Source organism: Chenopodium quinoa, unplaced genomic scaffold (genome assembly GCF_001683475.1).
Source record: "Chenopodium quinoa cultivar QQ74 unplaced genomic scaffold, ASM168347v1, whole genome shotgun sequence".
In the NCBI taxonomy this organism is placed as follows: Eukaryota; Viridiplantae; Streptophyta; class Magnoliopsida; order Caryophyllales; family Amaranthaceae; genus Chenopodium; species Chenopodium quinoa.
Genome location: NW_018742329.1, coordinates 3,162,362 through 3,189,828, shown reverse-complemented (window position 1 = coordinate 3,189,828; position 27,467 = coordinate 3,162,362). Strand labels below are relative to the sequence as shown.

Below are 27,467 nucleotides of genomic sequence, written 5' to 3'. Positions count from 1 at the left end.
TTTTTTTGCTTACTTAATAGTTGAATTTTTTAAAAATTTTTTGAAACTCAAATAATTAAGCAATATATCATTTTTTTTTGGGCAATTTGGGTAGTTCAAACAGTTGGACAATAACTTTTCACTGCCTATCCCCTTGGCTTATACTTTGTGTAATAAAGATTACTATAGATATAATATGTTGCCTATTGATTATTTTATTTACCTTGTAAAAGGCATTTGTAATTAACAAATGCTACTTTGTCTAATTTTGATAGGTTATATTTAAGAAAAGAATTTTAATTGACATCTTGTTAGATTGGATTTAATTTCTAATTTTATTATAGAACTTTTTTATAATTTTTACTTATTAATAATAAGAGATATTTCCATAATAATTTTACTTATAGTGTTGTTGCATTCTTGCAATAGAGAATAAAACAAGTTTGAATTAAAAAGTGTTGCAAATAAATAAAAACTAATGCACTATTTAATTTATTTGCACATTCTGTTGCCTACATGCCTAGTCACTTACACACTATTCATAAAAGTGTTCTCAACCTTATTAAAGGATAAGGAAGAAATAAAGTTATCATTGTGAATACGATACAAGTACTAAGCATGCATGTAGTATCATAGATATATAATTATCACTAACTAAAAACGTAAAGCATACGCTAATCATGAAATTAGTCAAAAAAATCCTCTATAACATAAGATTAGCATGGTTGGAATAATTATTATAATATATATAAACTCATAATTAACATCCAGAAATATTAGTAACATATAATTAAGGCTCTTGCTTTAACAGAAACGAAGGAACCACATCTTGCAAAAGTCCATAATCCTCCGTTTGCAACTGTTGATGGTTATGTTGTTGTTGTTGTTGTTGATTATAATTACGTTGTTGGAAGCGAGAGAAGTAAGGAAAGGGTGATGAAACACTACCACTCGTATTGCCGCAGTGTCCGAGTTGAGCTAGTAGTTCTTGAGGGATGTTGGAGGATGACAAAGGTTGTGGTGGAGGTAGTGGTAGTGGTAGTGGTGGTGCTAGCATGGAATAATGAGGGAGGAGCGCGGCAGCGTGACCTCGTAGCGTGGCCGGAACTGCGTGGTTGTGCTGACCTTCGTAGGTTGTGATTACAGTTGAGGGTTCTTGGAATGATCTTTCTACTCTTTTCTTCACTGAGCAATTTTGTGTTGTGCACCGATAATAGCTTCTGAAAACATATAAAAGTATACGACCTTTATTTATTAAAATACAATATGTGTGTATATAATGGATTATATAATATAAGCTCAAAAATAGTTGTTAATTAAGCTAAAAAAAAATTGTTAAATAAGCTCACACAGATTAAGTGTAAGAACAATAAGGTCGTTCAAAAATTCATTCTTAAAACAAGATAAATCAAAATCAATGAAAATATAGAGAAACATAAATTAAAAGCCAAAAAAAAATTATTCAATTTGACTTGGCTTGTTGCACTTTTCGTCAATAAATGTAAATTAGGCTTTGAGACTGAGTGTGTTTTATTTACATATTATATAATATACATTGAAAATGAGATTTTATACATAGTAATAAAAATTATGTGATGAAATATAAATGTAGATGAAATTAGTTGCATATACTATGGTACTCATTATTTAAAATATATTTTTTCAATCACTATTGAACATCAATATGTATTTTGAGATACTTTTATATATATTTAAATAAAAAAAAATCAAAAAAAAAAAAAAAAAGCTATGGGTTTTATTTTATGTATATGAACAAAAGAATTCAATTATTTTTTGTTATTATAGATTGTTGTTGAATATTTATGTATAAAATTAAACATTTAATCTTTAAGTTTATGATTATAGTTAAGTCTTTTTTACAAACATTGTAAACATAAGAGGTGTTATTCGAGTAGTGGTTTAAGTTGGAGTATAAAGAGCATACTAATGAATAACAGTAGTAAAACATTGTAAACATAAGATGTGTTATTGGAGTAGTGATTTTAAGTTGGAGTATAATGAGCATTATAATGAATGACAGTAACTGTATGATATGGCACCACATTATCTGCCTAGTCATGATGACACGTGGCGGGTTCATGTCTTATCATTGAGTTTGAGTTTGTATACGGAGTATATATAATTTGAATAATCCTTAATAATCTTTATCAGAACTTATTTTGTTGAAATTATAAAAACTTTTTTTAAAAAAAATAAGAGGAAATGAAGTAAACAAGATAGGGATTGATTGCCCACACCCAATATCAAGCTTTAATTTTATTTTTTTTTATTAATAGCTTTAATTATATTATAAAGTGAGTATGTTTTTATAATTATTATTGTTATTTTTATTATTATCATTATTATTACTTACATACGTGAATCATGATGAGTATTAGTTATAGTCAAGATCTTAGGAAAAAAACACCTCTCAAAAAATGATAATCTTGGGAACAAAGTAGGGAGAATGGAGATGTAGTAGTTTGTTGGGAAAGGAATAAAAAGATGTGGGAATGGGAATTGAAAACGTGAATTCCTTGTTGACCATTGTTTATAATTGATTAATGGAATTTGGAATAGAGCGAAATGGTCCTTGCTTATTTCTACCAACTCAATTATTTCTAGATTTTTTAGCAAATTGCAGCGGAAACTCGGCATAGTCCACAATCACTATTGAAGATTATTATAGTGTTGTCAATTTGTCATGCATACTCTCTAAACTTTTCTTCCTCGTTTCTACACTCTCTTTGATCAAACATATACTTGTATGGTTTAATTTTGTTGAGTGGGTTGCCATACTTTTTTCCGCAACCGGTTGCTATACATTTTTAACAACCGGCCTTGGTTTAGGAAGCAAGCTTGGCTTAGGCGAGATAATGTTGAGGAAGCTAAGCTAAGGTGAGGGACAGGGAGATATAATTAAGGATTATTTTGCCATGCTAAGACTTGAGAAATCTAGGGATTTGAAAAAAAGTATAAAGGAGAGAATGAGGAATTGGTCAAGCGTTCAATGCTTCCCTGGCCTTCCAGTTTTACAATTTTAGGGGATATTTTCTATTCACATTTACTGAACTGAACAAAACTGATTGGAGCTAATGAACTGGATAGAGCTAAAATGAATATTTTATGAGAGAAGGAAATTAGGAGTTGAACTGAACTGATTTAAGTTGAACTGAACTAAAATTAAGCTGAAGTGAACAGACCCTTAGATCGATTCTCAATACCTGCCTTGAGGTTTAAACACAAAAAAAAAAGAGTATAGGAACTAAAATAACGGCAAATGCTAACGAACGCCCTGGGAGCGTTGGATAAGCTAGTTAAAGTAGAAGGATTAAATTAAATTAACATTAATTACACCGATTGACGCGTAATTTTGTCATGCTTTCCCAATTAATACCACTTTAAGTAAGATTCTAAATGTTTATCCAACACCCCGGGGGCGTTCCTTAGCAAGATCATAAACAAAAAAAAAAGGAAAAAAAAATTTAAAATTAATTAAGATGGTACTAAATTCAATTTAAAGTTATTCAATAGAAGCAAGGTAGAGCGGATGGTGGAATGTAGTGTATTGGCTTCTGGCAACTCCTCGTGAGTTTTTAGTGTAAGATGATAGGGTGATATTTATTATAAGCTATCAAGAAAGTGTGAGAAATTAAGGTATGCATTGGACTTTTTACTTGATTTATATAATAATTCCTAAATAATTTTTTTTGGGCTCGGACAATGCTTAGGGTAATTACTTGAATAAAATTTAAGTTGTATACTGCGGAGCTGAGTATAATACATGTACGTCATAATGAGTTCTTTTTATACTCTTATTACATAGCTTAATATACTTCGTATTATTTTGAAAGTATAACATGACATGCAACATAGTATAATGGTTAAAACTTCAATTTTTACATTTGAGTTCAATCACAAGTTCATATATTGTTCTTAGAAACGCTTTCTAACACAAAGTATGGAATTTGGATGCATGTCAATTTATGTTAAAGAAGTCAATTTATATGCTAGATTGATCTTAATGGATATTTTCAAAAATAATAAATTTTTATGATTCTTTTCTAACAGTAATTAATGGTCAAACTATGTTGACATGTGTTAAAGTCAAATTTAACATGCAAGAATATATAAAAATCAAAAGAAAAGAAAATTTTAGTAGTTACATTTTAGATGGGATGACTATAAAAAGATATTATTGTTCATTTAAGAATATACTGAGTTATTGAAATAAATTTTACTCCGTATAATCTTTATATATTTTTCTCATTCCTCTCTTTAAGGAAAAATTTCAGAACCTTCATTTTGAAGGTTTACCTTTTATGTTGTTGACTTTGTAAAAGTTTTAGCTTTAATATCTCTAATTATGGATTTACTAAAATTATAAAAATTGATGTCGAGTGACTACTTATTAATAAATTATTTTAAGCATTTAGAAGAAGAATAAAAGATCCACTTGAATCAAAACTAATAAGATCTAACTTTTTTTTTCCTGATGCATAAAACATAAATAATGGTTAATAATCTTAATATAAAGTTTGTAAATAGTATTAAAATTCAATATCAACATTATTATTATACAATGAAAAAATCGGAGTTTAGAAATAGTACTTAGATGAAAGCCTAGTACAAAATACCCATGGGTGTACAATAATAAATAAGTTCTATAGGCTTTCATCTATATAACAAATTCTATAACCTTTCATCAAATTTGTTATATACACCCGAGTGTACCGTTTAACCAACTAACCCAATGTTAATTTTTGCTCTTCATTTAATAATTAAATTATTTGAAAAACAATCATTAAATGAGTACAAAATACCCATGGGTGTACAGTACACCTGGGTATATATAACAATTTCTCAAACTCTTAGGGTTATTGTATAACTCAATTTCTTATTGGAAATTGATTTACGTAGCTTACCAATAAGAAAATCTTGTCCCAATTGTTATTAAATTTGCCTAGCTAAACCATTGCATGTACATTATCTATACATATAATAAATGAATTAATATCATCATTCATCAACTTCATAATAATTGGATTTGTATCCTATTGATGAATCAAATTGTAACACGTTAGCTAGAGTGATAAAATAGGTTTGCATAAATTCCAAAGATAAGCAAGCAATATAATTTGTACACGGAACTAATCTTCTCCATATCGGCGCAACTTTATCCCTACAACTAGCACCTAGGGTGTCCTAACTCCTAACATTCCTAAACTTGTGCCGTTTTCTTCCAAATGAAACAAATTATTTTATTTTATTTGCTTTTTAATTAGAAACGTGGAACTATTACAACTACATTTTTGCATGTGTACAAATAAAGAATTGATCATTGCACCAATTTACAAAAATCCAATTGATATAAACGGAATTTGTCTCACTTATTCAAAAAAGTTATACGACTAGATTTTTCAAAACGGAATATATTAATTTAAATATTAAATTCAATTATCAAATAAAAAGTACTAGCTCGATTGGTTGTGCCTTCTCATAATATTTGAGAATTACAATTAACTGTTCTAAATTACAATATTTAATATTCCGTATTTTACATAGTAATGTGAATAATTTGTCAACATTTTGCTTTAGAACATATTAATTACTGTACAACTAGTCTACTATATATATCTTTCAACATATGTTATGATCATTCAAATAATTTTTCCAAAGAAATTACCTAACATGTTTACTTCATTTTGATGAACATATATTATTATACTTTGTAAGCATGCATAATATCATTTTCATCATCATGAATAAAAATTCTCATACTTAAACATGATCAAAATAATGTAGCTATTATGATGTAAAAACGCGTTTAAATACCAGCTAAATATAGTATGTACTTGAAACTTCGAAAAGTGGAGGCAAAGAAAAAAGAAAAAGAATGATTAGATATATAGATGTGAAAATGTGATAACATACCTAGGATAAGGACTATTCTTGACGGCTTTCTGCCCATATTTTCTCCATCTATACCCATCTTCAAGGTTGTCAATCTCACTCTTGGTCATGAACGCGAATCGCGGATCTCTTTCCTTCTTTCCCCCCTTTTTCTTTCCCTTATTAGTCCTGTTCATGATACATACATTGATCAATCAATTTCATCATCAAAATATAATTAACTACTTATAAAACACGTCGCGAAAGGTAGTGGTGTGAAAAGTGTTTGATCTAGGGCAAGGCATAGTTCCTAATTATATTTTGATGAATAGTCTTGCTTGATTGCATCTTCGTGTCAAGTTATTGGTTTATTAATTTGCGTCCTCTATTTAATGGATACTTATGAATTCTATTGTAATTTCAAGAGGATAAAAAATTATACTTTCTTTGCCTCTAATAATTCATCTTGTTTCGAAAAAATAAAATAAAAAACTTCTAAAGATGAAGGGAGAATTTAGTAAACTCGTCATCCCTAATTCTTACTAGTGCCTATAATGGGAACAAAAATCAATGGTCCAAGTTTAACCAACGACCTCTATGCATCACGCTATATGAAGTTTGTTCCTTGGATTAATTTGTCAAAGATGGGTTGCTTTGAATATTTATTTCATCAAATGTCTTAACCTTTTCGATCTTCTAGTACATAATTAACATTAATTAACACACATGAACTTAAGTTTATTAATTTGAAGTGGTAATTATAATTTTCCATCCCTAGTACAGTTGAAAAAAATACAATTAATTCAAGATCTTATATCATAAGTCTATAACAAATATGAACATAATAAATAAAGATTTTATTTTTTTTTGAAAAGTTTTTTATTCCCTTTGGTCAAGATAAAATATATAAATAATTTAATTAATGAATTAAAAATCATCAATAATATTCTACTTCTTTACCAAATGAAGTGTTAATGAACATACCCTTGCTTTAACTCATCTTGATCATCAACCGCTTTATTAGGGTGCTGCTTATCATCCTTCTTCCCAACCGAACCATCATCGGCGCCACCAGCTTCCGTAGAAGAGGAAGAGATGGAAGAGTTAGGAGTGCTAGGATTATTATTACTACCCCCATTTCCAACAACAATAGCTGCCGCTGCCTCCTTTTCTTTGGTCATTACCGGGTTTTCGTCGACAACGGAGGAAAACACTTCCGAGGAAGAAGGGGATAACCCTACGCTCTTCGCGAGCGTAGGGTAATCCATAGAAGAACCATGTAAGAACTCATTAAAGCTATAATAATTACCATCATTACAAGAAGGATTATTATTATTATCTACACAAGATGTATTAAAATTACTAGGGTTATCAAAAAATGAGAAGAAATTAGTATTGTCTAATATAGATTGATGATCTTCATTAGACATGGAAGAGTGATTGTTATAGAGATTATGATGGTAATTAGTTGCTTCATTAGACATGGAATTAAGTGTGAAATGTGTGTAGAGAGAGAAAGTAGAGAGAGAAAGAAGGGTTTGACTAAAAGAATGAATTATATTGTTTTTAGGTTTGGTGTTGAAGAAGTATATAATGGAAGAGAGAGATAATGAAGAGATAGATAGTGTGGTTGGTTAATAATATAAGAAAATGAGGCAAAATAAACTTTATATAAGGTAAGGTTTGACAAAATAGAGTTTGTAATTAAAAGGGCTAAAAATGTCCTTTTTGATTTTTCTTGATTGGAATTTTGTGTGAGGTGTATGATTGAGCGTATATTATAAATTGCTATGTAACTTGTATGGCCGAAATTATTAAATTTGATTTTATTCAATTCTCTTGACAAGCTATGACGAGGTCTTTACTCTACAAAGTGCCGGTCCTTGTATTCTTAGTTTTCATACAACACGTCATTAGTTCATTACTCATTATTATCAAGTGTTTATGATATTATTCCATCCGTTTTTAAATATTTGTGTTGTTTATTTTGAATAGTGAATCACGGATTGTTTTTATCAAATAAAGGTTAAAGCCCTAGGTGCATGGTTGTCAAATAGCGAGCTATTTATAATGCGTATATCTATTATAATAACGTTTTATTAGTTCTTTAAAATCGTTTTTAATTAGGTGTAAAGTATAGTGGTTTTTAATTAATTTAAACATCTTACTCTTTAAAGGTGTGTTATTTATATCTTTCAATAATATCTTCTAATATTAGGTACACTTCTTTATTAACTTGCTTGTGTAAAGATCTATATCAATACTAGATCAAATATTTCATACAATGATTTTTGTATATAAGTAACTATTTGTGTATCAATATATACACAAAGTATCATAATGTAATAAGGTACAAGAGTTATTTCTTGAGCTATTTAAGGTTAGTCTTTTATTTATAGTTCAAAATTGCTTCTTCTGATCTTTAATTGGTTCGAAGATAAGATATCAAGGGAAAGATAATACTACTTCCGTTTCATATTATTTGCAACGATTAGACATATTTTTTCTCTACTTTTTGTCAAATCGTTGCGAATAATATGAAACAGAGGTAGTATATAATTTACAAATAAATTGAAATATATGTCCTCTATAGTCTATATTATATTTTTTTGCATTGTATTTTGATGTTAAACTACATCTGTTCGTTTAAAAATAATTGTTTCATATATAGGCTTGGAAATCTGGCTACATTTGAACCTTTTCCATCATTTACTTTTAATTTATATTTTTGTTATTTCAACAAATCTACATTTTTTTTCCTCTAGGTTTTCTCCTTGGAGGGTTTTTTGTTCTCTCTAGGGTTTTTTCCTTGGGAGGGTTTTTCTAGCTTCCATTGCTAGATTTTCTCTACTTTTTTGAAGGTTTTCATTTAATTTTCTCCTTCTTTCTCTTTCTCTTCCATCTCTTTCTTTTGGTCTCAATTGTAAATTTTTGTAGGGGCTTCCACCGATGTTTTTACCGGTGGTAAGCCCAAATTTTTTTTTTATTGCTTTCAAGAAAGGATCGCATTTGTATGACGGTGTTTATTCTATTAGGTTTAATTTATTTGTTTGTTCGTCTGCCAAAGATTGAAGATTTAGGGTTTCACAATCTCCAAAAATTTGAGTTTTTTCACCCAAACAACAATTCATCTGTGGATCTCAAGCCGGATTAGTGCTAACTCACAGATTGTATTGCTTCGGATGAAGTTTTTTATAAAGGTGATCGTTGATCGAATCTGCGATGTAGCTAAGGTGAATTGTATTTGTGTTGGAATTTTAGATTTCTTCGGAATTATTTGTAAGTGTCGTTTGGCTATCTTTCATTAATAAAATCCTTTTCTTCTTGTCAAAAAAAACAAAAAAAAAACAAAAAAAAAAACTACTTTTTTTAGTGTAGTAAGTATCCCTATAATGGGTTTCATCAGTGTCGTAGTAGGTTTTTTTGAAGTTTGTTTTCTTGAGTTTAGTATACTACAAGTTGTTTCATGTGTGAAGATTTGAGCGAGATAAAAAATAAAATAAAAAAGATGTTAATCCTTCGATTACTATCAAAGGATCGAAATCAGGCGAAAAAAAATTATTCATGGATATAGCAAATCAATAGATCTGCTTGTCGAAGAAGGTTGTAAATCACAGCTATGAAAGAGGGTATGAAAAATGTACGATTTGCAACAACGAACTTAGCTTTGTTGAAAGGATGTTTTTATTTGATAATTGTCATGTATTTATTAGACATAAATTTCTTTGTAAGAGCATGTTCACATTTACTGAATTGAGCTGAACTGAAATGAATATAGCTTAAATGAATATTTTATGAGTGAAAAAATTAGGAGCCGAACTGAAATGAACTGATTAGAGCTGAACTGAACTGAACTGATTGGAGTTGAACTGAACTGATTGGAGTTGAACTGAACTGAACTGAAATTAAGTTGAAGTGAACAGACCCTAAATATCGTATGACTTTATTATTTATGAATTAATATTTATTTTTTAAAAAAAATGCTACATTTGTTTGGTTCAATGTTGTAAAAATTTTTATTCACAAATAAAAAATCATACGATATTTCAAAGAGATTTATATTTGTAGGGAATATTTCAAGCATCTCACACTTGAACCCAGTGGCGGATCCACATTGACGCCCGGGGGGGCACGTGCTACCCCCCCCCCCAAAAAAAAAACCCTGGAAAACCGTCCTTTATATGTGTATATATATTATAATCTGTATTAATGTTAAATGTCTCCAGCATTGCTTCAGTGGTAAAGGAGTTGGATGGGTGAATTATGTGTCTTCAAGAAGTTCAGGATTCGAAACCCCTTAGCATCAATTTTTTTTTTTTTTTTTTTTTTTTTGCTTTGAACCCAAATGAATTTCCACTTTCCTCCTATTTAATTAACAAAAGGATAAGCTATTACTATCTTTTCATGACAAAATTTCTTTTTTCTGTTTTCACACTTTTTATAAAACAATCCTTATTAATATGAAATACCCTCTCCGTTATATTTTATTCATTTTTCTCATTTTCATCACATAATATTTATTGCAATTACACTGAAATAAATATATCGGAAAAATTAGAAAAAATAATCCCAATTTTCATCAATTTTGGTACAATAGTCCCAACTTTGGATTATTCTGGAATAATCCGAACTTTAGGGGGTCTTCATTTTCTTCAGTCCCAAACCGGTCAACGAGAGTCAACGACCTTTAATAAGAGGTCACCATGACACGTGTCAGCTTGTCATTGGTCCAAAAAAAACAAATTAAAAAAATAAAAAAAAAAAAAAAATCCCCCCCAAACCACCTGTTTCGGGGTTTTCTGATGTCCTGCGGGAGAGTTACAATTCCGAGACTGGAACCGGACGCCTGTACCTGCAAAATAACGGAGACTCCTGGTGGTGGGAGCTCCGCCTCCAACGGTCAAGTTAGTACTTGATTAAGGAGTAATTAATGCGGAAATTAAAGTGATTGGGTCTCTCTAGGTGAGAGTGTTCAATGTAGGTAATCTGCTTTGTTAGCGAGATCAGCCGGTTATTACTGTGTGTAATTAACGTGTTTTTTCGTAATCCCCCTTAATGAGGATTAAGGGAGGTATTTATAACCTTGGGAAACGTGCCCATCCTAGGTTTAGGTTAACCTAGGGCTGATTGGGCTTCCCTCGGAAGTTGGGCCTGGGTGGCCGGTTTCTCCATTAGGCATGGAGTATGCCACATGTCATGACATAATAGGTCCAAGGTGGACGAATAAGCGCGTGCCACGTGGCAAGCCCTGACAGTTCCAACTGGGGGACACTTGGCAGGACCTGATTGGCCCACGTGGCGCATTCCGATTGGTGGGAGCAAAATCCCCTAATCATTTGCCCCTCACAGGTGGCACGTGACTGGTCACGTGTTACCTGTGACAGGTGTCGCACTGTAACAGGCGACGACCTTCTACAGGTGTCACTCGGCGAAAGGACGAGAGATTTTCCCGCCCAAATTTTGAATTCTGAAAGTGACCCTTCGCCTTCTCACTTCGCCTATATAAGGGAGGATTGTCTTGAGTCATTTTCACACTTGAGAACTTTGAGAGAGAACATTCGGACCCCTGAACTTGCTCTGACATTTTGGACCTTTTCTGCCTACCGCCTGTTCTGACAAGCCGACTGCACAGGATTTTCAGCACTTCATCAATCGTCACTCGTTCAGGTAACTGTCGGTTCTCTTACTCTTAATTTTCTTTTTATTTTTTGAAATGGCACCACGGAAGCACACGACACGACCTAGGTTAGTGATCAGTCCGTCACTGGGGACGGCTGAATCTAGGACTAGGAGTGCCGCCTGCCCTTTTCCGGACCCATCTTTTCCCTTTATACAAAGTCCGACTGTATATGTGTCTATGCAGACCAGGATGGCCAGAACGAAAAAGACTGCTAGGATCTCAAATTCAGACGGCTCCTCCCACAGGGTGCCGCTTAGTGAAACATCTGACCAGGCGCCAGATGTGGAAGTGAAACAAGGCGGCCTGAAAGCCGGCAATTGGGGGGAGTCATAGTGACCCCTTCCCATTTAACAGTTAACAATTCTGCTCCTTTTCGAAGAGAGGAGGCGGGCCCCTCCGGGAGAGGGGAGGAGTCGTCCTCTTCGGACTCGTCAGAGGACGTTTCCGAGTCAAGCTCTTCTGGTCATGCTTCTTTGGACACAGAAGAGAAAAACAGCCGCCTGCAAGAGGCGAGACTTTCTCACGCAGTTGAGAAGGGGGACAATTGGGCGGAGCCATCCGCCTCTTACCGAGAGCTAAATACCCCCTATTACTGCACGGTACCTCGGGGCCGGATCACAGCCATGCAAGAGAAAGTGGAGAGCTTTATTGCAAACCACACCATGGGCCCCGACTTTCTAGTGTTTGTGCCGGATCCAGAAGACACACTCGTCTGGCCGGCTGGTACCAGTTATGATAGCGCCTGCTTTGGCTGCTACGAGGCGGCCATCAAGGCAGGGCTGCGCTTCCCATTACATCCGGCTGTTCAGCGGATCTTGGATGGGTATGAGTTGGGGTTATGGCAGTTAGCCCCAAACTCCTGGGTCAACGTACTCGGCTATGTGGCCGGGTGCGAACTGCACGGGGTGGAGCCGAGCTTCGAGGATTTCGCCCATATGAACTATCTCAGCCGAACCCCTAAGGCAGGCGGTACCGGCTGGTATCAATTGACAAGCCACAGGGGCTACCTCATGACGAGAGGTAAAGCAAACAAGTGGAAGGACTGGCGGAGCACCTTCCTCATCATTGAGAGTTCAGACACTAAGCTGAACAAGCGCTTCAATAGGTGGAACAGGAATCCGCCCCTTCTTGCAGGCGGCCGTAGCATGCCGCCTGTTCCCCCCAAGGCTAAGAAAGAGATCCTTGATAAAGGACTCTTTAAAGTAGAGTCGAGGGTCGACTCTACTTCAGGGGTACGAGAGCAAGTACCCCTGCACTGCGTCCCGAGCTTCAAATGGCTCTACGACGAGTACTTTTTGGCCGCCTGTGGCCTCAGCAGTCGGTGCTCAAGAGGTAGTCGGCCTGTCGAATACTCTATTGTTCCATACATTTCTTGTTATGACTTTTATTAACTTTGCTGTTTGTTTTTGCAGCTGACGCCATGAGCAAAATCACCGCCTCCAAGACTGCGGCGGCCATGTTGCGGGCCTCCATCATGCAACAAGCTTCAACCGACTCCCCCAAGAAGGGGGCACCCTTGGTGAGCTCCGAACCTTTCACCCTTTTTTTAGAGTTGTGTTTATGCATATACTGATTTTTTTTTTTTTTTTTTTTTTTAGACGGGTGCTCCAAGAGCTTCATCTTCCCAACAGCCGGACCCCAAGGCCCGGAGGACGACTGTTGCGAGCTCTCCTGGTTCTGCCAGGAAACATGTGGCGGCTGAGAAACAGCCGTCCATTTCTTCTAAAACTCCAACTGGGCCGCCTAGAAATATGAAGTTGTCCTTGTAAATTTTAGACTCGTTCCCTTTTTTACTAGGTCTAATCCGTTTGTTTATGCTTGATGCAGCCGGCCCTCAGGAGCCTGACTTGGTAGAGATGGCCAAGTCTATGATCAGGGCAGTTCCTCCAGCTGAAAGGGAGGCGGTCAGGGGTGTCGGCACCCTTGACCTAGACGGGATTGCAGGGGTCCTTGCTGAAGTATACTTAGCATATTTTTGAGTATTTGAATTTCTGGACGCCTGTTTTCTTTTTTGTTTGGAAACTGACGCCTGTTTCTTCTTACTTAGGCCCTGCTCCGAGTGAACGGCCTTCGCAAGCCGCTTGACCGGAAGAACAAAGAGGTAAAGGCAGCAAAAGCTATGGCCGCCTCCAACTGTGATAAGGCAATGTTTCGAATTGCCCAAAATGAAGTTCTGACCATTGATATTCTTTATTATCAGGCGCAGGCTACCGCCGCTGTTCGGGCTCAGTTAGAGGCGGCCCAGAAGAGGAATGGCGAGCTGGAGGCGACCATCACCAATCTCAAGGCCGAGCTGAAACCTCTTCGCCTAAAGATGTACTCATACGAAGCCTTGGAGAAATCCTTGGCCAACGTAAAAGAACGCCTGGTGACCCAAGAGAAGAGTCTTACCCAAGAGCTCTCGGAAAAGGCCGAGCAAGAGAAGAAAGAGCTAGTCCGGGAGATGATGGAAGACTCCGCTCAAATCCAGCGCATGACTTGGGGCCGCCTCTTCCCTAATGCCGACTTTGCCTCATGGGAAAAAACGTACCGCCAGTGTTCGGATACATATAATCAAGAGATCCTGGCGACTGCTGAGGAAGAGGCGTTGGAGGAAGCGTAGGAGGAGGAGGAGCCGGTAGTGGCGCTTGTGCCGCTTGGGGGTAATGCATCAAAAAAGGATGCAGCTGAAGCCGAGTCCAGCAAGAAGAGTGCTGACCAGGCGGCAGCTGCTAATATTGAAGATCTGCCCCCTTCTTAAGCTTTATGTATTCTTTCCACGGCCTGCGTGCCGTTTATTTTGTATTTACCCGGCCAGGGGGCCGGGGCTTTGAATATTTTGCCGGTCTTTAATGACCGGCTTCTTTTTAATGAATTTTTGTTTTGCCTCAAATTTGTCTAAGTATTCCATATTCTAATATCCAATTGTTCACTAGACCGACTGTTTTACATGGCCGATAGTTGCAGACAGGTACGGATAGTTAGTCACGCCGCCTATGCCCCTGGACGACTGGTTGTCTGTTTCCAGTATAGACGATCAGTCGGCCATTGATCCAATTGGTATTCGAACTATTTTAAGGTCTGGATCCTTTTTAGGCAGGCGGTCCTGTCATTTGTAAATTTAACCAAGTAGGAAAGTGGTCTGACCAAGTAAACATGAGTGTTACCTAGTCGCCAAGGAACTGAGTAGTAGAGATAACAAGCGGCGGGTACCGGTTATTTCCCTTTGTTCGCCAATGTTTGTTGGCTTTTAACTCATAATTTGTTAACCTAGCAGGAGTAGTGGTTGAGAGCCCCTGTTTGCTAAAAACAGGCGGACGACTCATACCTTTTAGGCTCCATACTAAGTTTGAGGGAGTGACTATAAGTTAACATAGGAGTTACTTAGTCTCCGTTACACTCTAGATTGAGTAGTAGAGGTACCAGGCGGCGGAGGCCGGCTGATCCCCTTGATTCGCCAATGTTTGTTGGCTATTAACTCAATAGGTTACCTAGTAGGAATAGGGGTTTGAGTGCCCCTTTTTGCCAAAAAACAGGCAGTCTACTCAAACCTTTTAGGTTCTATACCAAATTTGAGGGAGTGACTATGAGTTAACGTTGGAGTTACTCAGTCGCCGTCACTCTTGCTTGAGAAGTAGAGGTACCAGGCGGCGGAGGCCGGCTAGACCCCTTGATTCGCCAATGTTTGTTGGCTATTAACTCAAGAGGTACCCCCTGCATTTGTCCCAAGTAATACAGGCGGTCATCTGACTCAGATGTCAACTGCTACCACTGGTTTGGTTAGTGATAGAGTTATCTTTGTCTCAAAAACGGCTACGTGGTTGCCCTTAGGGACAGTCGTATAGGTGCCGTGTAATTAGTTTATAGAGCAATGTTCCACCCAAAAGGGAGCTGCTCTCTGCGACGAATTTCATCCGGAGGGATGCCGCCGGACGCCTGCTATGATGTTGGGACAGGTCGTATTAGCCTTGAAGATTTGATCAGTTGGCTTGGCTCCTGGTCTGATCATTCGGCCTGTGGCCTTGGTTAGTTCTTGGTGAACGTAGGTGCTAAGTAAGAGGAGGGTAGCCGCCTGTTAGGAACAGGGTCGGCCAGGCCCTAATCTTTTTTAGCTAAGTATAAGGGGGGTGGCTGTGTGTTTGGAACCAGTCGGCCCTCTTCTATGGAGAGTAGCCGACTATATGTCCAGACGGCATGCCCATATGGTGAGAAAATGGAGAGTAGCCGTTTGTAAAGGTACAGACGGCATGCCCCTCTGAAGATAGAGTGAAAAACTCAATGGAGAGTAGCCGACTGTAAAGGTACAGACGGCATGCCCCTCTGAAGAGAGTAAAAATACTCAATGGAGAGTAGCCGACTGTAAATGTACAGACGGCATGCCCCTCTGAAGAGAGTAAAAATACTCAATGAAGAGTAGCCGACTGTAAATGTACAGACGGCATGCCCCTCTGAAAATAGAGTAAAATACTCAATGGAGAGTAGCCGACTATTTGTTAGTAGGCGTGCCCCTCTTAGTACAAAATTGAATAGTAAGTATGCAAACTTTTATTAAGTAGCTCTTGACTATTTACACCATTCAAAAGAAATATTTCTTAAGATTATCTACATTCCAAGTTCGAGGCAACGGTTGTCCGTCTGGTGTTTCCAGACGGTAGGTACCGTCCCTGACTTCCTCACAGATTCGGTAGGGTCCTTCCCAGTTGGGAGTTAGTTTGCCAGACTCATTAGCCCTACCAACTGCTTCCATTTTTCTAAGTACAAAGTCCCCTACTTTGAGTGGACGCCTGTGTACTTTTTTGTTGTATGATCTAGTCATTCTCAGGCGATAGATTTCATGGCGCAAGACAACATTGCCCCTCTTTTCAGGAAGTGAGTCTAATGCCAGGCGCATGGCTTCCCAGTTTGCCTCTTCGTCATATAGCATTACTCGAAGACTCGGCTCGTAGTGTTCTATTGGAAGAACAGCTTCCGCACCGTAAGTTAGGAGGAATGGAGTTTCTTCAGTCGCCCCTTTTTCAGTCGTCCTAATGGCCCAGAGAACATGTGGTAGTTCATCCGCCCATAGGCCGCCTGCTCGTTCAATATTTTTCTTGAGACCGTCCGAGATGATTATATTAAAGGCTTCTACCTGGCCGTTTGCTTGTGGACGGCCGACAGATGCAAAGTAGTTTGCAATTCCTTGGTCACCCGACCAGCTTTTGAGAACAGGCGTCTCAAATTGGGGAGCATTATAAAAAACCATAAACATGGGAACCCCGAACCGAGTGATGACATTTTTCCAAATGAACGAAATTACATCTTTCGTCTTGATTCCCTTTACAGCCTCCGCCTCTACCCATTTAGTGAAGTAGTCAACGGCAACAATTATGTACCTCCTTCCGCCTGTAGCAGGCGTATATGGACCCAGAATGTCCATGCCCCACTTAGCAAACGGTAGTGGGCTATGAATGGTAGTGAGATCAGTAGCCGGACGGTGAATTAGTTTGCCAAACCTTTGGCACTTGTCACATTTTTTCACCATCTCTATTGCATCTGCTTCCAAAGTAGGCCAAAAGTAGCCCTGCCGCCTTGCCCTTTGAGCAAGCGTCCTACCGCCTATATGAGAAGCACAGTAACCAGAGTGAAGATCGTCTAGTATCTCTCGTCCCTTTTCTGGAGTAACACACTTTAAGAAGGGTTGAAGGTACCACCTTTTGTGAAGTTCTCCCTTTATAATTTCAAAACAGGTGGCTCGTTTTTTCAGTGCTGCCACCTGTTGAGGATCATCCGGCAGTGTACCGTTTGTCAGATATGCCCTGATTGAATCCATCCAGGTTGAGCTTCTGTCCAGGATTCCAATAGGGTTTTCCTCGATGCTTCTCTTCTCCATTACTTCCCAAAAAACAGTTCGAGGAGTATCAGAGGAGGCGGATGATGCTAATTTTGACAGTGCATCCGCCTGGTTGTTTTCTGATCTCGGCACTTGGATCAGATGGAAATCCTCAAGGGAGCCGACTGCTTGTCGGACCGCCTGTAAATACTTGATCATGGCCGGATGGGTTGCTTCGTATTCGCCATTGTACTGACTCACTATCAATTGTGAATCGGAACAGGCGTCTATTTTTCTTGCCCCTGCCGCCTTGCACATGCGGATCCCGGCTAGTAAAGCTTCATATTCTGCCTCATTGTTTGAAGCCTGAAAACTGAAGCGTAGAGCATACTCGTACCTGTCTCCCTCTGGCGACTGACATATGACGCCTGCTCCACAACCATTTGAAGTAGAGCTTCCGTCCACATATACCTTCCATACTTGGTCTGGAACTTGAGAGTCAGGAGGACGAGTCATCTCTACAATAAAGTCAGCAAAGGCTTGCCCCTTCACTGCTTTTCTAGGCTCGAAAGTAACTTCGAGGCTCTGTATTTCTATGGCCCATTAGATCATTCGGCCTGACGACTCCATGATGGTCAGTGGCCGCTTGATAGGTTGGTCTGTATACACGACGACTGCATGTGCCAAAAAGTAGGGCTTCAATTTTTTAACAGCCATGAAGAGTGCAAGACCAAATTTCTCCACTAAGGGATACCTCAACTCGGCATTTTTCAGTACATGACTGACAAAGTAGACCGGGAGCTGACAGCCGTCTCTTTCAGCAAGGAGAACAGCGCTTAACACATGATCAGAGACGACCAGGTACATGTAGAGTACTTCTTTGGGCAAAGGGCTGACCAGCCTCGGCAAGGAATGCAAGTGAACTTTCAATTTCTGGAAAGCGGCCTCAGCATCCGGCCCCCATTCAAACCTTGCCTTTTTCTTAATTGCCTGGAAAAAGTATAGGCATTTGTCGCCTGATCGGCTTAGAAATCTTCCCAAGGCCGCCAGACAACCTGTTAACTTCTGAACCTCTCGGATGGTACGAGGCGACTGCATGTCAATGACTGCCTGCACCTTCTCAGGGTTCGCCTCTATTCCTCTCTGATTGATAAGGAATCCGAGAAATTTCCCATACTCAACTCCAAATACACATTTCTTGGGATTGAGCATGACATGGTGTCGCCTGAGTGTGGCGAAAGTTTCTCGGAGGTCCGACAGATGATCTTACTGAAGTTTAGTCTTGACAATCATATCATCAATGTATGCCTCGACGTTTCTCCCAATCTGATCAAAGAACACAGTGTTTATCATTCGCTGGAAGGTAGCCAGGGCATTCTTAAGACCAAACGGCATGACTGTGTAACAGTATAACCCCTGATCAGTGACGAAGGCCGTCTTCTCCTGATCTTTCTTCCATAAAGGAATTTGATGGAAACCAGAATAGGCGTCCATAAAGCTCATCAAAGCATGGCCGGCTGTTGAGTCGACCAGGTTATCAATTTTAGGCAGAGGGTAACTGTCTTTGGGGCACGCCTTGTTTAAGTCTGTGTAGTCTACACACATTCGCCAGGTGCCATTCGGCTTTTTAACAAGCACCACATTTGCAACCCAGTCTGGGAAGTAACATTGCCGAATGAACCCTGCATCAAGTAATTTTTTAACTTCGGCGGCTGCCGCCTGACTTCTTTCTTCGCCATGGTTCCGCTTCTTTTGCCGTACCGGCTTCTTTTTCGGATCCACGGCCAGTTTATGTACCGCCAGATCAGGACTAATGCCTGGCATTTCATGGACTTCGAATGCAAAGATGTCCTTGTATTCTTTCAATAGTTTGTGAAAGTCGTCACCAAGGTCTCTCAGAGCAGTCGTCCCAACTTTGACTGTTCGGTCAGGACGTGAGTCGTCTAAGATCAGGTCCGTATGCTCACCAGCCGGCTGAGGGCGGAACTCATCCGACCGCTCCTCTGCCAATGATTGCTATTTTCTTTCTTTTCTTGCGGCCCCTGTCTGGGATGCCTTTCTCTTCTTGCCGCCTGCTTCTTGAACAGGCGCACTCTCCTTGACATTATCAAGGTCTGTTTTTTCACTGCTTGACCCAGTGGCCATAACAGTGGGCTTGACATCCGAGAGATAGCACTCTCGGGCCATCCTCTGATCTCCCCTTAGGAAGCCGACTGTTCCATTATCCCTCTCAAACTTGAGCAACATAAGAGATGGGATTATAACAGCCTTGGAATTATTCAGGGTTGGTCGACCCAGAATCATGTTGTAGGCCGAGAGTTCTTCTACTACCAGGAACCGGACTACCATGTGTCGTCCTTCCCCTTTTTCGCCCAGGCGGATGGGTAAATCCACTCGTCCCACTGGGTGGACGACTCCTCCTCCAAACCCTACTAAAGGGTGGGAGGCCGGATGTATGCAATCAGTCTGATATTTTAGTTTCGACAGACATTTGCTACTGATAAGATCTGAGGAGCTTCCGGTATCTATGAGGATTCGGCCAACTCTCTGGTTGGCCACTTTACATTCAATAACGATAGGGTCGTCATGCGGCCCTCTTACCCCTCCTAGATCTTCTTCAGTGATGACAATCTCAGGAAATGAATATTTGGACGGCCGTTCTTGGTGAACGGAATTTACATCTAACCGCCTGATATTGTCTTTGTTGCCCCTAATAGTGGGGCCGCCTCCTGAGAAGCCGCCTGCAATGGTGTAGACGACTGCATCATCTGTATCGGAGCTGTCGGCCTGTTGATTCTTTTTGGCCGACTGCTTTTTTGAGGAAGTGTTCCCCGTAGATTTCTTGACATAAGTGTCAAGATCACCTTGCTCAGCCAGGCGGTCCAGATACTGCATGAGACTGATGCAGTCATTGGTGTGATGACCAACATCATCATGATAAGCACAGAATTTATCTTGGTTCCGGTTGTTTGCAGAACCCTTCATGGGGACCGGCTTCTCAATTGAGATCCGTCCCTTGATTTCTTTTAGGATAAACTGGTTATCTTTGTTAAACGCATACTTTGGGGAGTATGGTTTGAATTCTTTTTTCTTTTTCTGGGCCGGCTGTTTAGAGGAATCAGCCGCCCAGACCTCTTTTCTCTTCTCATCTTTGTTTGACGACTGTTTCTGTCGTCCTTCTCTTTTGTCGAACCTTTTCCCGTCCGACTGTTTCACCGTACAAAGATCAGTCGCCTGTATATAGGCTTCTGCTTCAATCAAGGCCTCTTGAAGAGTCGCCACCCTCTTTCGAACCAAATCAAATTTGAAGGTAGACCCGTCTTTGAGACCTCTGAAAAATTCAGTATAGGCTACCTCATCCGGTAACCCTTGAATTTGTACTCATCAGGTTAAACCGCCTGATGTAAGAACGAAGCCCCTCCTTCTCGCCCTGCTGAATTGTTCCTAAATCAAGGGTCGTTTTCTTCGCAGGGATGTTCATGGCGAAATTGGAGGTGAATAAGTAAGCAAGCGTCCTGAAGCTATTTACACAACCAGTCGGCAGGTTGCCGAACCATTGTTGTGCGATTCCTTTGAGAGTCGCTGGGAAACACTTGCACCAAGTGGGATCATCCAACCCTTGAAGGTACATCAGGTTGGTGAATGCCATCAGATGGTCTTCTGGGTTAGTAGTGCCGTCATAGGCGGCTACTAGTACATTTTTCACTTTGGCCGGCTGAGCGGCTTCAGTAATTTCCTTGGAGAAGGCCCACGGCTGTTCACCAAGTCTAAGCAACCGTAGCTGCCAGTCCATAGGTTGGACGTTTTTTGCTGCAGGTCCACCAAACGGAGGTAGCTGCAAAAAATAATGTTGTTGCGGCACAAATGGTAAGTTTGGTACCGCCTGGTCGCTATGAAAGCCGGACTGACGGGAGGTGCCTCCTGACTGACTCTCATGATACGACTGAGTATGCCTCATCGAGGCATTTCGCAGACTGTCTTGAAAGTTTGAAGTAGAGGCTGACTCTGACAATCGGTCACTCTTCTTCTGCTCTAGCAGTAGCCGAGCGTCTGTGAATGTTTGCTTCGACCCGTCCGCCTGAATATGACGAACAGGTTTCCTATTTCCTGTAGGAAAACGAAATTTTGTGAAATCAAGGGCAGGTGGCTCCCGCTTCCTAGATTTAGGATGAGGAGTCGCCTCTCGCCCTTGAACTGGCTTCCTCTTCAGTGAAGTGGAGGGTTTCTTAGCCGACTGCTCCTTGACTGGAGTAGGCGGCTTCTTGTTGATCAACTCTTGAATCTCTCCCTTGAAGTTCCTCATGAAGGTCATGAGTTCGTTCCTTGTGATGGGAGCAGACCCATTAGTCGGCTGTTGCCGAACAGGCGGTGCGCCTGCTGGCTCACTTCCAGTTTGAAGATGTTCCCGTTCCCTCCTTTCGGTATGACGGGTACGTCGGGCCCTTAGGGTCCCGTCTGAAGCTGTGTGAGCTTCAACTTCAAATTCACTCTCGGTATCATGGTCCGACTGAACTTGAGGGTCGTCTAGGGGACGCCTCTCTTCAGGAGTCGGTACAGACTTGGATGCCATCTCAGAAGTACTCTCCCCACAGACGGCGCCAAATATTTCGGGGTTTTCTGATGTCCTGCGGGAGAGTTACAATTCCGAGACTGGAACCGGACGCCTGTACCTGCAAAATAACGGAGACTCCTGGTGGTGGGAGCTCCGCCTCCAACGGTCAAGTTAGTACTTGATTAAGGAGTAATTAATGCGGAAATTAAAGTGATTGGGTCTCTCTAGGTGAGAGTGTTTAATGTAGGTAATCTGCTTTGTTAGCGAGATCAGTCGGTTATTACTGTGTGTAATTAATGTGTTTTTTCGTAATCCCCCTTAATGAGGATTAAGGGAGGTATTTATAACCTTGGGAAACGTGCCCATCCTAGGTTTAGGTTAACCTAGGGCTGATTGGGCTTCCCTCGGAAGTTGGGCCTGGGTGGCCGGTTTCTCCATTAGGCATGGAGTATGCCACATGTCATGACATAATAGGTCCAAGGTGGACGAATAAGCGCGTGCCACGTGGCAAGCCCTGACAGTTCCAACTGGGGGACACTTGGCAGGACCTGATTGGCCCACGTGGCGCATTCCGATTGGTGGGAGCAAAATCCCCTAATCACCACCAGTTCCCCCACCTAAACCACCCCTCCCCGAAATTACCCCCACCCAGCCGAAAAAATCCCCCCACCCCCCGACCACCACTCCCACCCGCCGAAACACCTCCCCCTCCCTTCCCCCACCCACGAAACCCTCCCCCTCCCTTCCCCCACCCCGTAAAACCCTTCCCCTCCTTCCCCCACCCCATAAAAACTCCCCCCTTCCCTTCCCCCACCCTCGGAAACGGCAAGGGGGCTTAATTTTCGGCCGTTTTTTAGGGTGGGGGAAGGGGAGGGGAGTTTTTACAGGGTGGGGGAAGGGAGGGGGGAGGGGGTTTACGGGGTGGGGAAGGGGAGGTGGGGAAGGGGAGGGAGGGTTTCGTGGGTGGGGAAGGGAGGGGAAGGTGTTTCGGCGGGTGGGGAGTGGTGGTCGGGGGGTAGGGGGAGTTTTCCGGCAGGGTGGGGGTAATTTCGGGGTGGGGGCTGGGGAGGGGGTGGTTTAGGTGGGGGAACTAGTGGTTTGGGGGGGATTTTTTTTTTTTTTATTTCTGATTTTTAATTTTTTTTTTTTGGACCAATGACAAGCTGACACGTGGCTTTTAAAAAACATAAAAAAAAAATAACCTTCTTAACAGGTAACCGGTCATTAGGACTGAAGAAAATGAAGACCCCCCAAAGTTCGGATTATTTTAGAATAATCCAAAGTTAGGATTATTGTACTAAAATTGATGAAAGTTAGGATTATTGTACCAAAATTGATGAAAGTTGGGATTATTCTAGAATAACCGGTCACACTCCAACTGTGTTTAAATAAATGAAAACGTTTTGACTTTTTGTACAATTCATCTAATTCACTTTAGCTAATATTTGTGATTTATACATAACAATAAATATAGTCACGTGGGTACTTGTTGAAATCATCAAATTTATTACTATAATATTCAATTGTTATAAGTTTAATTATTAAAGATATATATTTTCAGTCAAAGTTTTACGTTAGCATATGTGTCATAAGTCCACAAGGAAATATTTATACCAAAGTTTTCGGTATAAATTCATATGCAACTTTGACAAAATAAAAAATAAACAGGTGGAAAGTTTATAATAGTATAATCGATATCTACAATATAATTGAATTATTATTTATTAAAAAAAAAAATTGCAAAAAAAACTTGTCGATATAAATGTTTGAATCTGATTGTTAATTATTATACGACTACACAATGCATTATATCCATGTTTGGCTGATTAATTATGTTACGTTACAGCAATGTTATACTTTTTCTTTTTATTATTATCTGGTGCTACCTCTACTTCGGAATCCTGGATCCGCCACTGCTTGAACCCCACTATGATCATACACTTAAGTATGGTGGTGTCCAAATAGAAGGAAGCTAGAGTAAAAGAGTCGCCAACAAGTTTTAGGAACTTGTAAACCGTTCACAAGGTGAAGGTTACATCCCTTCACGATCCATGAGATCGCTAACTCCATAGTGGTCAAAAAACATGACTAAATATTCGGGGATGAAGGTACAAATCTAACCTAAAACAGATTAAACCTGCCCTAAAATAGGCCTCTACTTTATTCTTCTCATATTTATGTGCGCTTTCTGACCAAGATACAATCAATGAATTAATCCTAAACTTGTTTAATCTATGTTGGTTGAACATTAATGCACAAACACTACTAAAAAACAAGGTTTTTGTGACCGCCTCTAACGATTGTTGAAAATAGCAAAAACGGTCGCAAAATATAATTGCGACCGTCAACGGTCGTAACGTGTGGTCGTTATTCATATGGTCGCACAAAAAAAATAATTACGACCAGCTGACGGTCGCAATTTTTATTGCCACCGTTTTCATTATTTTCAACGACCGCATGTGAGGCAGTCGCAAATAATTATAATTGCGGCAGTTCTTTGCAGCAGTCGCAAATTTTAACATTAACAATCGCTTTTTTCTGTCGCTAAAAATTTAAAAAAAAAAAGTAAATACTGCACTCACTGCAAGAGTGCCAGTACATGTTTCCAGCCCCACCACCGCCACTCACCACCACCATCGCCGCCCACCCAAAACAACCCAAAACATTTGAATTTATAAATCAGACCCACAAAATCATTAAAAATTAACAAAAATCAACGCAAAATTATCAAAAATTAACGAAAGTATGAACGAAATCAATTAAACATGAACGAAATCAATTAAATATGAACGAAATCAATAAAAACAAAATTGATGAATATATGTACAATTAAGCGAAATTATGAACAATTAAAAAAAACATAACAAAATCAACTTAATTATGAACAAAATAACCAAAATTAAGAACAAAATCAACGAAAATTGGAATTCAGGTACAAAGTTCATGAAAATTCAAACAAAAACAACAAAAAACTCAAAATCAAACCCAAAATAACATAATTCGAACAAAAATCGAAAACAAACTCAAACATATGAAACCAAATAAAAACCACATACCTTTCCCAATATTTTTTCCTCTTTGGGTTTATATGGTCAAATTCGACCATAAAAACTCCAGATCTGGAATTTTTATGGTCGAATTTGACCATATAAACCATAATTATTCGTTTTTTGACGAAAATGCAAACACCCCTACTCGTTTGTTGATGAAAATTTGAAGAAAAAGAAAAAATGAAGAAGAAAAGGAAAATGAAAATGGAGGAAATGGTGCTTTGAACGCCGGTTAAAGAGAAGAAGGAGAACGGAAATAGAAGAAGGAGAACGGAAAGAGAAGAAGATCAGATGAAGGGAAAAGAGGAAAATGAAAAGGAAGAGAAGAGGAAAGAGAGAGAGAGAGGAGAGGAGAAGAGGATAGATGCGCGAGGAGAGAGAGGAAAGAAAGTAGACGGCAGCTTGTAATACTAGAGTTTGGGTGGATCTCCTTTTAAACCTTTTTTTTTAATTTTAAAAAGCACTTTTGCGACCGGTATGGTGGTTGTAATTTTGCGACCGTTTCTCAAACGGTCGTAATTAACAAATTTTGCAACCGGTATGGCAGTCGTAATTTTGCGATCGTTTCTCAAACGGTCGTAATTAACGCATTTTGCGATCGGTACTAACGGTCATAACAGAATTAATTTAATTTTGAATAAATTTTCACATGCATTTTATTTTAAAAATATATTTAAGTACCTTTGCGACCGTTTTATAACTCAAAAACGGTGGCAAATATCATTTTTTGCGACCGTTTTCATGACGGTCAAAAAAAAGGTTCGCAATTCGGCCGAATTTTAGTAGTGAAATAATAAATCTATTATTGGCGATCACTTGAATTATAATCATATTAGCCTAAACAAGATTATTTATCATCTTATTAAGCGTGATTACAAGTACAAATTCCCTTTAATCCTGCAAGATAGGGCGTGATCAAGCAATAACAATAATATCAAGCAACATAATAATAACAAATCATCATCATCATAATACTACCTCCTTTAACCATTATCTGCAACTTTGGGGCATGACACGAACTCCAATGCAAAATTTCATAATTGTGATTAGTAAATTAAAAGAATATGTAATTAAGGTGAAGAGAGAGAAAGAAGATCTAATACCAACACCAACCAACCATCCACTGTCACCACCGGCAACACCACTTCACCACCACCACCACCACCACCAACCTACACCCCCACAAAAACCCACCACCAACCTACACCCCCACGAAAAAGCCACCACCAACATCCCCATGAAAACCCACCATCACCACCAACACCCTCACAAAAACGCGCCACCAACACCAACACCTCCATGAGAACTCACCACCTCCACAACAACCAACCCACAAAAGCCAACTATACAAAACCCACCAGCCCCTCGAAACCCAGGCCACCAGCCTCGCAAAACCCAGGCCATCAGCACCACGAAACCCAGGCACCACCTCAAAAAAATCCCCCCTCCCACGAAAATCTACCCCCACGAAATCCAAGCTACCATTCTCATGAAATCCCCCTCAGATCTGGCATAACCATCGCAAAATCACCACCAATTTGAAAAAATCCACCATGAATTGAATTTCTTGAAAGTTGAAGAAAGAGAAGGAAGATCTAAACAAGAAGAAGAAAGATAATGAGATTGAAAGAGGAGAGAGAAATTATGGGGGAAGATGAATGCAGATGAAGATGAATGGAGATGGATTTTGTTTACTTGAAATATGTAATTGAAGATGAAGAGTAGATTATTAATTAGATTGGGTGGTAATTAGTGATTAATTAAATCTTATTATAGTTAGTAAGTTGTATTTTAATTTTTTAAATGAGGGTAAAGTGGTCTTTTCACCAGTTTTTTTTTACTAAAAGAGGAAATAAATTTTTTTATTGCACATTATGTTTAGCAGCCAAAATAGTAAAAGTTGCAGATAATGGTTAACGAATGTAGTAATAATAATCAATCTCATCAAAGCATAATATTAGCAAGATCCTAGGAATGATACTAACAAGATTAATAATAAATCCTAGCATGTCATTAAACAATAAAAAACAAAGCTTTATCCCTAACATGATAATAACATGATAGAAGAAATAGGAAGCAAACTAAACATGATACTAGAAATTAAAATATTCTAAACATGCTTTCTACATCAAAAGAATAATTAAATTACTTACTTCGATGCCTCGTATCTTTTTCTAATAACAAAATACACGTGTTAGTAACTTCAAGGAAAATATTAAATTAAACAATTAAATTAAATAATATAAATAAGGATTTGGGACCAAACCCTCTCAAATTATCAACCTATCACGTCTAGGAAGAAGGCAACTTCGATATTGGCTAGCTTAGGTGTGTGTAGAACTTGTGAATGCAGTATTTTGTTTGTAAAAGCTAGCTAAAAAGCAAGAGGAAGAGAGAAAAAGAAATAGAATTAATAATTGTTGATGATTGTTGATAGTTGTTGATGATTTAAAAACACAAAATATCGACCCTATTTATAGAAAAAATAGTCGAGAAACGATATAAAAGAGTTAGAATTCGAATCGA

At 39.0% G+C, this 27,467-nt stretch overlaps 1 protein-coding gene across 1 annotated transcript; it reads right to left on the bottom strand.

Moving 5' to 3' along the window:
* Positions 1–660: 660 nt before the first annotated feature.
* On the bottom strand, positions 661–7,507 carry LOC110690337 (probable WRKY transcription factor 28). The gene is made up of 3 exons (XM_021867165.1): positions 6,856–7,507; positions 5,914–6,060; positions 661–1,199 (listed from the first exon to the last, which is right to left on the bottom strand). The coding sequence occupies exons 1-3, from the start codon at positions 7,353–7,355 to the stop codon at positions 770–772; spliced, it is 1,077 nt and encodes a 358-aa protein (XP_021722857.1). The 5' UTR covers positions 7,356–7,507; the 3' UTR covers positions 661–769.
* Positions 7,508–27,467: the final 19,960 nt, after the last annotated feature.